General features: G+C 39.8%; 1 protein-coding gene across 1 annotated transcript in view; it reads right to left on the reverse strand.

The window, feature by feature from the left end:
- Nucleotides 1-13,141, reverse strand: part of LOC124171103 (thioredoxin reductase SEP1-like) — a 63,694-nt gene that overhangs the window by 46,703 nt on the left and 3,850 nt on the right. Inside the window, exon 2 of the mRNA XM_046550245.1 lies at nt 9,443-9,619. Within this exon, the coding sequence (XP_046406201.1) occupies nt 9,443-9,619 (177 nt within the window). The remainder of the gene's footprint in view (nt 1-9,442; nt 9,620-13,141) is intronic.

Raw genomic sequence — 13,141 nt, forward strand, 5'->3', positions numbered from 1 at the left:
TCACATATCACCTCCGACTGCGACCCTTGTTCCAACGACCCGTATCAAGTTTATCCTGAGCATCAAATATCTCCTAGGAGTCCTCGCGGGTGAAGTTGGGAGGGGAGTTGCCCTCCCCCCCCCCCTTTCTCTCCCTCGCGGCGCTGCGGCCAGAGGCCTTCGTGAGCCGTTAAAATGGGAAATTCAAACGCTAGGGCGCCCCCTTAATGGGGCAACCACCTTTCGCCTTAAGCCAAAAATTTGTAGGTTTCCGATGGCGGACTTATAAAATTTTGCGACCCAATGAACGATGCGTGGCGACAGTGGCAAAGCCAGTAACTTCGTTCGGGGAGGTGGGGGGGGGCTCCAAAACCAGGGGGGGAAATTTTTGAAAAACCGGGCACTTCGTAATGAGTTTTAAACTGATTTCAACACTTTTCATAATCGAAAAAAATTAATTTGTTAAAGAAACATTTTGCAAGTTCATGATTCCTAAATATTTTGTTTTCTTTTATGAAGGACAATGATTGTGTTTTTTATATTTCGGGGGGCGTCAGGACCCCCCATACCCCTACTGCCTAGCGACTATGCCAACTATATCTGTATATTGTCTATTTTCATCTATTGTCAAGATGTGCAGTTGACGAAGGGCAATTTTGGATGCATCTCCGAAAGTGTCTTTTAAAATGCGATTCATGAGCTATGGAAGCGATTCGACATTTGATAAAGGGATCATTTTTTTGGTTATAAGAATGCTTATTACCATGCTCTCATGCAACCATTACGAGGAACTATTGAGCAAACAAATTGTAGACTGCATCAGTTGTGGACAGTGAATCTTACTGCAAAAGATGTACTGGCAACTCCTGATTCCAAGACAAGAAGAGGAAAAGATCATGCCACATTGCAATATCGGAAAGAGCATGCAATATTTCATCATCAATGCTTTTTAATCTTAACCCTTTTGTGCTGGCATAGATAGGCAAAGATATAGCTGGCATCAATTTTTCAACGCACACAACCGGATGCCAGCTATAGCTGGCATGTGGAATGGAAGTGACCAGTGAGTGTCACCAGCAAGTGTCATAGATGCATTCAGACCCTGCAAGAGACCCAGGTTAGCAAGACCTTAGGGCCAATCCTCAGAAATTAAGCCTGACCCTCATTTAAGATCCTCCTCGCTGCAGGAATGTGTTGTGAAGTTGTTATACTGTCAATGATTTTTGCCCAGTAGCATTTTGTTGCACAATCCAACTTTTTGTACTTTGAAATGAATTCTTTATTTCTTTCAGTGTGTAAGCAATTGTTTATCAAAATTATAGCGTTACTAATAACAGACTTATGGATTAAGAGTCTTAGTACCTTGTGTTCACTAACTTGGTCATTGTCATTGCTAGAAATACATTTAAAAATCCACAATGTTTAAAACAATTTTAGTTATTCTTATAGAAGAGTAAATTAATGAAACTCAAAAGCAATATTGAATTTTTTAAATATGTACTGGCAACACAATAAGTTGACAGAGGACACATGCTAAGATAGGGTTAGAGGGTCGAGTACAGTGGCCAGGGTAAGGGGTGGTTGAGTTGGGTCCCAAATCGAAGGGACGAGAATACTAGGGTAACTCATCCCCAAAAAAGCTCCTTACAGAGAAGTTAAAAATATTCTTAGGCTAATCATAGCACCGAAAACGTTTTCCTTCTGTAGGCACCAGCAGGAAAAAGTTGCAATTGTAAAAGCTGCAGTAAAGGATGGATAAAATGGTAGAGGCTACAATAGACAAGCAAGGAGCAATTAGAGGACTTAAAAGTACAATACTTTCACTAATTCCAAGCCAACAACATCAATACCAATGGTCCAATGGTCATCTACATAAGGACAAAGCAGATAAAATAACAAGTTTGTTTTACGAATTTCAAAGAAGTGCCACCATCAATGGATGGTTGAATAGATTACGAAGTCAAAGAAGCATTTTTATGCCAACAGATAACAGGTGAATCCCAAGTTGTACATCAACTATGTACTCCATAAAAATTGGATCAATAGGGTGGTTTCCTATTATTTTTTTATTGCTTTAATCGAAAGATTATTACTCCTGGAGTACGTATTTCACGCTTTTAGATTTTTAAATGACAACATCTATTTTTCGCGATTAAATGAAAAGTGAAAATTTTCAAGCGCGCGAAAACGCGACGCTCAAGTATGAATGCCGGGAAATATCTCCGTACGTCGTATTTCTGGTTCCCCCTCCCACCCGGTGTGGTGACCTTGAGGCGAGACTTAGCGCTGATACGTCGCAGGATGCTTGCGGATAGCCGAGTACCTTGCTGGATGGTAGCGCTTGGCTTAAAAAAGGTTTATTAATACCTTATCAAACGAGGAAAACTTTCCGACCTTAGCCAGTTTCAATAAGTGTTTATTAAGACATGTTTCCCTGAGCTCTGTGCCTCATGCATGCATTGGTAACCTCAGACGATGTATAACTCCTATCCTCTCGTGTAGAAACTAGGTCCCTGTGACGTCATGCGGAGTGGAATCGTATGGGCGCCAATCTGGCCTTTTTCAAATGAGGATAAAATTTGACCCTTGCCATTCGTCTAAACCGGTATTTCAAAAACCAAACAATTTGTGTATTATGAATACACTAATGGTGGGTAACGAATCGCAATCAATGCCTTTGGTTTTCTTTGATGAACGAAACTACCCTATTCACAGAAACATGTAGAATACACACCCAGACACGTCCGCATTATCTCACAGCCCTTCCAAAATTTTTATTTGGTACAACCTTGCATAAAATCTCCAAATAATTTTCTAGCCAAAGCAATGTGAATGACAAAAAATAAAACTTATTCATCACTGACATCACTGGTAGAGTTCAGCCCCCAAAAAACGTTTTGTTCATAGCCACAGCCAGTGGCGGCTGGTGGTAATTTATCTAGGGTGTGCATTAGAGCAGATATATGATGATTTAATTATATTATGTTAATCCTAATCCATGAGCGTCATATTTCGTCGTAATAGAATACATAGCAAGCAAAACATATCACTGGTACACTCTACCCTTAAAATTGCATGAACAGAAATAATATTAGCATGTATGAAAATAATTATTCTCAACACACTTTTACAAGTGACGGTAGTTGAAATTCATTCTCTTTTCCTTACACCCTATGAGGAAGTAGTGTAGAAAACGGCCATACAGATGGCTCTGTAGACGGACTAGGATCCCAAGGTCGGTAAAAGCCTTTTACCGACCTTGTAGGATCCTGGGCGCAGGTAGTGTAGGTGGCGGCTACACCACTACACTACCTGCTAGTCAGTCACCAAAAACATGCGCGTGCGCATTCGCATGGTTTTGAGTCTGCTCCCATCGCCCCTTTGAACAGCACATACCCCCCCGCTTACCTCGTCCCGCCAGAGCTCCCTCAAGCGATCGCACAGACCGAAAATGCGCCCGGGATGATGCACGGGATCGCACACTTGTAGAGCGGTGAATTCGAAAAGGAGATAGCTGTAGCGTTCGGAGGCTCATGTTTCTTGCATATGCAGACAGTACTTTTATCCTTCGCGTTGCAAAGGAATAGTTTTCTTTTATAATTTATTCATCTTTGGGTGTGCACTTGCTAACATGCGTATACGCACGCGCCGCCACTGGCCACAGCTAACCTTGCTACTCTGTAGGAAAGATGAAAAAGATTAGCATGCAAGTGGAACTAGGGGTACAAAGAAAACAGCTGAAGAGTCTAATATGTATGACTCAAGAATGAGGAAATCTTAATCTTGAAGAAGGTTCAAAACTGCCTTGAAGCATTGGAGATGTTGATAGTTGATATGACGGAAGATAAAGAAAGAAGTAAGGGCTTGAAGTATTGTGAACTAGGTATCTATGTCTCCGGAAGAAGGTGTGGACTTTCTTTACTCAATCCTTGAGAGTGGGGTCAAAGATTTTGTGCCCATTGTGAAACCTAAGTCAAAAAATTCCCCTCTTGGTTCAAAGCAGATACCATTCGCTCACTTGGAAACAAGAATCGTGCTTGGTATCTTTATAAATCTTTCCCGAACGAGGAAACTCGAACTACATTCACTAACCTTCTTCGCTGTTCCAAAACGCTAATTCGCTGTGATCACAAGGAGTATGTTCAGGGCATGTGTTCATCCATTTCCTCCAACCCAAGAAAATTCTGGTCCTTTGTGAATAGTCGCCGAAAGTCTCCAAGCATCCCCCTTCACGTGACCTATAACAATCTCGAGGCTGTGGGTCCAGATAGACCAAACTTATTCAATCGATTCTTTACTGATTGCTTAGCTCCTTCATCTACTCTCTCTAATAAAATTGATAACATCCCCATGCCAATTCGTGGCCATTGTCTATCTAACGTTATCACAGATCCCAAAGAAGTATTTGAGTATCTCTCCAAAATCCCTCTCCATCGTGCCCCTCGTCCCGATGGTTTGAGCCCCAAACTAATTAGACATTGCGCATCCTCCCTCTCTCTTCCATTGAGCCTCCTACTGAACCGTTGCTTTTCCCTCGGCACCTTCCCCTCCCAATGAAAAATTGCCAACATCATTCCCATACATAAAAATGGCCCTAAAGATGAAGTCTCAAACTACCGCCCAATATTGATACTTCCGATGCTATCTTCAGTTTGTGAAAGGATTATTCTCAACAGGCTCTACTACTTCACTTCTCCTTTTTTATCAAATAATCAGCATGGTTTCCTTCCGGGACGCTCCTGCCTGACCAAATTGGATGCAAGTGGAACTAAAGAAAACAGCTGAAGAGTCTAATATGTATGACTCAAGAATGAGGAAATCTTAATCTTGAAGAAGGTTCAAAACTGCCTTGAAGCATTGGAGATGTTGATAGTTGATATGACGGAAGATGAAGAAAGAAGTAAGGGCTTGAAGTATTGTGAACTAGGTAATAAGCATGATGGACATGAATGAATATTCACTAATTTAAATAAATTAGACCAGGGGCGCAGCTAGGAATTAAGGCTGGGGGGGGTTTAGGTGTAACTAATACTGGAGTGTGTGGGAGTATGGAAAAGGTACCCACAAGGATAAGCGGTATGTGTGAGATTGATAAATTTTGGAATTTCAAGAAAAATGGTTCAAATTGGTGAGTTTTACGGCTCTCTGAGAGATATTTTATTGATCCTTACGCCATTCTATTAGTAATATCAATCCAATTAAGTAAAATGGATTAAACATAAAATTTCTCTGAGCTCTGGAGGGGGTTTTATCCCCCCAAACCCCCCCTCGCTGCGTCACTGAATTAGACAGCACGCTGAGAAATTAGGGTATGCTGAACACTAGAGCTGGGAGTTTCAGTACATTTTTAGGAATTCGTTCACGTGGTTAGATTTTTGACAATGATAAGATTTTTCACATTGTCCATAATGAAAAAAATCATATAAATTCATGATTATTTTGACTGAGCCTAATCCACAAATCCATGATGCACACACAGCAGATCCAAGTGATTTTCAATGTTTTACATAGGGGTCGTTCCATTTCAAATCAACCGGGCCCTGACACCCAAAGTCTCCAATTTTCATTAAACTTTCCATGGTCATACATTCTGGTATGATTAGAGATTGTGTACAATTTTAGCCTCCAACTGTTGATTGTTTATGAAATATGAGCAATTGAATTTTGGGTGTGACCCCTACAGTGCCGCAACGTGCACCAAATTGTTAATTTTATTTTTATCCATAACCCCATTCTTTTGTTATGAAAAGTCATGATTTCCTTCTAGAGCTAAGTAGTCCATAATGATCCCAAGATTATCATTGTATATGAACTGCATGAAGTAATTCAGCTGCAAAAAAATAAAGTTTACAAAAAATCTCGCTTGTACCATTTTTCATTGTCAGCATCCACAAGGAAAGGCCATGCAAATACAGACTCATGGTTCAGTTTTAAGTAATCATTAATGTATGAGCAAAGATCCTGAGAAAAAAATCATGAGTCCAGCATTCCTTAAGAAAAAAAATACTTATTCTTTATCATGGGAAAAAAAGGCATCTTTTCCAAGGCACATAGAAATTACATGATGTAGAGGAGAGATAAGCATTTACTTGTATGATTGAACTATATCGGAGCATGCGTTATCTCACTACAGTGTATGCTATTGGCTAGTAGAGTAGGAAACACACGAGCAATCATGTGAATGCCCCCACGTACTGTTAATTTGGTACTATCAGGACTATTCGAGCTGAGGGAGTTTTATTTAAAAAAAACTAGAGATGGGTCGATTCGCAGATTTCTCGGACTCGAATATTGAATTTGAATATTAAATCATTGCTCGAATATTCGAATACCTTGAATACTAAACGATGAATGCAGGAAAGTTTGACTTGGTTGCCTATGCAGCAGGAAACACAAGATTTTGGCTGGTAATTGTGATTTCCTTTAAAGGATTCAAACAGGATTTTAGCAGATTAATGCAATATTTTAATTTTATGGAAGCAATTGGGCATATAGTTGATTCAACTAACATATCTTTCAAATACTCTAAGGGGACACACCACCTCGCGAAAAAATGATTGCATGCCGTCTCGGCATTTACACTGCTACGATGGATTTCTGTCTGATGTATACAAATGCCTTTCTGTCTTATCTACCAAACGCCATTTCAGCGGCACGCCCTCTGATCTGATACTCGGCTTCATCCAACTTCTTATTTTCAACAGGTAGCTTGGTCAACTCCCACTGCTGCCACCAATGACGTGCCTGCGACAGTGGATGGCGCGAAATTCAAAGTATTCGAGGTATTCGAGAGTGTACCTTTAGCATAATTATTCGAGATCTCGAATATCGAATACTTTCCTGTATTCGAGGTATTCGAGTATTCGCGGATACTATTCACACATCTCTAAAAAAAAACCTCCAGGAACCATGGTACACTATTACATTCTACATTCCGTTTAACCTCAGTCCAAAGACCAGGTATGCACATCTCATATCCAGATGTATTGACATAACAGGAATGTATATTATCAAATGTCAAAAGGAACTGTAATTGATCATTTGAATTGAGAAATTTCTCATGTACTTCACACTAATCCTTATTTTCAATGTTTCATTTAGTTATTCTACATCACTGGAAACTTGGTAAAAACAGTACAATTCAAATCACCATCCTTACCAATTGATTTGGAAGTGAACTTCCTCTTAACTGGCTGACCACATTCTAAGATGTCTTATTTTTTCACCAACTTTAAATATTTTTTTTAATGTTGGCCTCCCTCAAGAAGTACTATGACCTTCCAGAGCTTATGGTTGCAGGAGGATTAAGCATACACAATAAGTGTCCTAGTGACACACAGCAAACATCTCTCTCTGGCTAAGAGAATAAAGGAGAGGGACCTTTAAGTGTCGTGAACTTAACTGAAATATCACCTCCTTCATGGTTGAGAGCTTCCACTAGTCCAAAGTACCACTCCTTACTGTAGATACAAGCTGCGTGTGAACCAACAGCCAAATTATCTGGGAAATCCACTTTTTCAGAGCAAAAATAAAATACAATGCTGTACTCATCATCCAGGCCAGTGAACTTTGCAGCGACTCTTCTATCCAATAAAACTAATATCACACCTGAGGTCATCATTTCATGTAGGAAGCCCATTCATTTTCTATCATCTTTGATACGTGTTCTCCTGGTTAGACAGGCACATGCTTTTATTTTAACAGCTGGGTCTGCAATGTGGCTCTCAGAAACATCAACCCCAGCAACCTTAAGGCAAAGGCACAGACAGGATTAAGGTGGTAAATAGCACAATACGAACAACCTAGAAGACAACACACAGTTGTAAAAACTCAACCCTCGCAGCAAACTAATTGAAAGTTTCAATTCAATCCATCATTTTCCTCGAAAGAATAGAGAACCAGGATTGAAAATGGCAAAGGCCAGGGTAGCTTGCTACTTTTCCACTACCATTTTAAAGGACAGGGTGTTGCCAATGAAATATGAAGCAGTTATAACCTAAATGTCACAAGTAAAGGTACAAGTCACAACACCTTCTAGCTGGAGTGAAAGACAGGTAAATAATGCCAAAATTATAAAATTGCATAGCAATTAAACATATGGATATATCAGCTAGCAAAATCCCAACAGAGATAGCAATCCTACACTTCAATGAATGAGCAAAATCAAATTATCATGGTAACTAATGGGCTCTTGTCATCATACCCATATTTACCAATAGTCCATATTAGGTACCACAAAGTACTACATACCTCCACTTGTACAGGCTGAAAGCCCATCAACTAAAATGCATTATACTAGGATAATTGGGTTTTGACTAAGTTGTATCACCAATAAATTATAGCTCATGGGATGAGAGACAAATCTCAGAACCCAACAACCAAAGCAGGTTATAACTTGCTATCCATTATTTATTTATTTATGTAACGCCAAAAACAGCACTAAGGCATTTACATTGGGTTTATTAACAAAATAAATTATGTAAATATAATTAAAAAGCATGTATAAAAATAATCTCATAAATAACAATGACTTTCAACATATACAGTACATACAAAAGGTGGGTGTTAAAAAGATAGTCTTTTCAGTTGGTTATTAAAATTGGAGCGGGAGGCAAAGAGGTCAAGAGAAGAAGAAGTATTTGAGATTGAATTGAAAATGGAGGGTAAGTGGTAACAGAGGGAGCTATGAGATATTGCCAGACAGAAATTGGGCTGGTGCAGAGCTTCATTATTGTGGGTTTTGCGAGCTGGAATGCGGAGTGAAAAGCATGTTAGGAGATCAATGTATCTGAAGGACCCATTCACAATGAAGTAAAGAAATTTGATGTCTGATGTCAATCGGTGGAGGGTGGGGTGTAATAATCCAAGCGAATTAAGTATTTTTACAAGTGAAGAGAATCTGAGGTGAGGTGTGCGATGGGGAACTATTGCTAAGAAGAAATTGAGCGGACGGTTGAGTAGTTTTCGTGTGGTGGGAGAAGCAGTTGACCAAATGGGAGAGCAATATTCAAGGATGGGTGGCACACATCCAACGAAGACGGATTTTAAGGCACTCGGTTCGGAAATCTCGTTCAGATGATATAGGGTCCCAACCACTGCCATAGCCTTGTTAACAATGGTTTTTATATGTCCATAGAAGGTTAATTCTTGGCCAAAAGTGATGCCTAAATCGGAGAGGGAAATGACAGAGGGAACGGGTTGATTATTTAAAGTATAAGTGGAGGTGATAGTGCTATTCTACAGCAATAAATACATCGCAGTGGATTTTCCAGGATACACAATTGCCATTTATTGCACCATTTCTCTACCGATTGAAGAGCAGTTTGTAAAACCAGGGAATCAGCCGCGGTGTTAACCCTTTTAAATATTTTACAATCGTCGGCATTGCTGTAGATTCATTGGCTCCGTTAATTTGTTTAACCTGATGGTGGCTAATCTCAACTGACTGACAGTAGGCCGCTACCTTGGCGAGGGTTCTGTCCTCCATTCGCAGCAAAGACTCTTGAACGCCCTTGTCCGGGATGCCTTGAATCACGCGGTAGATCATCATATTTTCTTCCTGAGGGGCTGGACTATCATAACAACAATTCTTTATAAGTCGCCCACAATCTGTCAGAAAGCGGTCAAATGTCTCTCCTTCCTGTTGGAACCGTTGATGAAACACGAACAGTTCGTAAATTGAGTCTTGCTTTGGATTTACAAACTTTTCGTAAGCTTCCTTAACTTTGACGTAAGCTAGCTTATTTACATTAGATAAATCAAAAGTTTCAAATAGAGCTTGCAACCCTGCGATCCCAACATAGTTTTAAGGAGAGCTATTTTCACTTTGTCCGCCGATTCATCTTGTCCCGTGGTGATAAGATAATTTTCAAAATCCCCCACAAATATAAGCCAATCTTTCTAGGCGGAAGGGCTCTCTAAATCGACAATATCGGGCAGTTTAACAAGGGGAATACCTGCCATCTCTGCAGTTTCGGTAGTATCTAAACCACTTGGAGTACTCCACTGTTGGGAATACAATCATGTGTTGATTTCAATCTGGTAAAATGTGTCCATGATATTTCCTGTACTAATAGAGATGCTTTTGTGTTACATTATAAGGAAAATTTCAGTGGGATAGGCTGTTTACCACAAAAATGTAAACTTGTCATTAGAAGTAATGCAAGCCCTGTTTGTAAACCCCCAAGGAGAGTTCCTAGTTCCATTAAGCCTCAGTTGAAATCAGAGCTGGATAGGCTGGAAAAGAAGGGTATTATAAAAGAGGTAGATACCCTTGATGCCAATTCTTGGGTTAGTAACTTGGTTATTGTCGAAAAACCTTCAGGTAAACTAAGATTGTGTCTGAACCCCACTGAATTAAACTAAGTGATTCTCAGAATTTTCATGAAATTCCCTCAATTGAACAGTTGTCTGAAAAATTAAGTAATAAGCACATATATTCAGTGTTTGATCTAAAAGAAGGGTTTCATCAGCTACGGCTTGACAATGATTCGTCGTTCAAGTGTTGTTTCTCTACCCTATTTGGGTGCTACAAATATTTACGCATGCCATATGGGTTGTCCAATGCCCCAGAGATGTTTCAAAAAGTAACTGAGCAAAATTTTGGAGATATTACAGGTGTAGTTTTGTTTTTTGATGATATTCTATGTACCGGAAGCTCCCAAGCTGAGCATGATGAGTGAGTAAAACAACTGATGGAGAGGGCAAAAGAAGTTGGGGCCAAGTTCAATGGAGACAAACTCCAGTACAAAGTATCTCAGGTGAAGTATGTTGGGCAAATATTTTCTAAAGAAGGTAAGAAACCAGACCCGGATCGTATTCATGCCTTGGTAAACTTGCCCGCACCAGGTGATCGCAAAGAACTACAGAGAGTCTTAGGAATGTTTAATTATGTTCGGACATACATACCAAATACGTCCAACAGTTGAGCTCCTCTCCATGATTTACTTAAAACTGATGTTGCATGGCAATGGCTTCCGAGCCATGAAATGGCATTCACTCGGCTTAAAAATCTAGTATCCAATGCCCCTATACTGGCTAACTTTGATCCCAGTACTAAATTAGTTATACAATGTGATGCTTCACAAAGTGGGCTAGGGTGTACGTTGTTTCAGGAAGGTCCTAAAGGTCTTAAACCAGTGCACATAGCCTCAAGATCACTCACCAGCAGTGAGTGCAATTATTCACAAATAGATAAAGAGCCTTTAGCAGTCTATTTTGCAGCTTCCAAATTTCGTTACTATGTTTATGGCAAACCAGTCCTGGTTCAGAGTGATCATAAGCCCCTAATCAATGTTATGACTAAACCAGTGCATCAAATTGGTGCTGTTCGTTTGCAGCGACTAAGGTTGAAATTATTGAAGTATCAGTTAAATGTTACTTATTTATCGGGTAAACTTATGCATTTTGCCGACCATTTGTCACGCTCTTATGTTACAGACCATGTCACTGATGACCCACAAATGCTAGAGGTAGTCCATTCCATTAGCAAGCATCTGCCTATGTCAAAAGAGCGTCTGTCTCAGTTTCAATTGGAAACTAGCAAAGATATGGTCTTGAGTCAAATAAGTCAATTTTGCAAGTCAGCCTGGCCAGTTTATAAAAAGTTATTTGATGAGTGTAAAACGATATTATAAGCTAAAAAATGATCTTTGTTTTGAAGAGGGTTTAATTTTTTAGGGGAAAAAGTAGTAGTTCCAGGTGCTTTGAGATCGTATGTCCTTAAGTTGCTACATGAGGGTCACTGTGGAGAAACTAAAACTAAGGCTAGAGGTAGAGGGTTATTTTATTGGCCAGGCATGTCATCTAGCATTATAGATTACATAAAATCATGTAGAATATGTGAGAAGTTTCGCCCAGCCAATTTTAAGCAACCATTGCAACCCCGCTCTTTGGCAAATCTTCCATATGAAAAAGTGGGTGCAGATATATTTGACTATTCTGGTAAATGTTATCTTGTCCTCATAGACAAGTGTTCTAAGTGGGTTGATATTTGCAAACTTAAGTCCAAAACAGCACCAGCTGTCATAGATGCTATGCAGACTGTGTTCAGTACTCATGGGTTTCCTCGACTTCTCCTGGCAGGCAACATGCCATTTGCGTCCTGGGAGTGTAGGCAGTACTATAAAAGTAATGAAATAGAGCTGAGAACAAGTAGTCCTCACTATCCACGCTCTAATGGACTTGCGGAAATAGGGGTGAAGCTTAGTAAAATGATTCTAAAAAAGAGTCAGGAAGAAAAATCCGATTTCAGAAACCTTTTGCGTGAATAACGAAACACTCCTCTGCCTGGACTAGACTGGTCCCCATCTCAGTTGCTGGTTAATCGTTTACTACGCACAAAGATGCCGGTTACGTATAACACGCTTAAGCCCAAAGTCATCAGACCACAGGATGTGGTAAAAGCGTTACAATCAAAGCCGAACCAAATGAAATCCAACTGTGATAAAACCTCCAGATGGAAGGAAGTTACTTTTCATATGGGTGAAAAGGTACTCATTAAAACAAGCAAGTGTGACAATTGGGAGCATGGTGTCATTGTAAATAGACATAAAAGTCCTCGTTCGTATTTGGTGAGAAATTCAGTGGGAAATGTAGTGAGGCGTAATATCATACATTTAAAAAAAAGAATAGTAGCATGTCCCTCATCTTATGCAACATTACTACCAGATGTGAATGCAGCAATCCATAATGCTGTAGAGTCAGAGAATCAAAATGTTGTACTAAGATCTGATATATATCCTGTTCATCCACCTATGTCTACCGCTGGGAGTGGTCATGTGAATCAACCAGGTGTACCCAACCCTATTGTACATCCTGCTGGCCTACCTATAACTACTACAAGGAGTGGCCATATGGTTAAACCTCCAAGGCGTCTTGGTTTGTAAACTTTCAATTTTTATGTTCTTTTTACTCCTAAAAGGGGAGGTGTTGTAGATCTTTAATCTGTGTGAATCTTCAGGGTTGGCCACCATGTAACTTGGTGTGGAAACTTAGAAGGTTGACCTCTAGGTTTAGATATATATCTGTGCATCACTGTGGATTGAAGTTAGTTTTGTATTGCAATAAGTTTTTACACCACAATAAAAAGATTAAAACAGGCATAGAGGAGAACACCACAGCTAGAGGGAAGAATGTCATCAATAATGTCGTCAACGTAGAG

Source organism: Ischnura elegans, chromosome X (genome assembly GCF_921293095.1).
Source record: "Ischnura elegans chromosome X, ioIscEleg1.1, whole genome shotgun sequence".
NCBI lineage: Eukaryota > Metazoa > Arthropoda > Insecta > Odonata > Coenagrionidae > Ischnura > Ischnura elegans.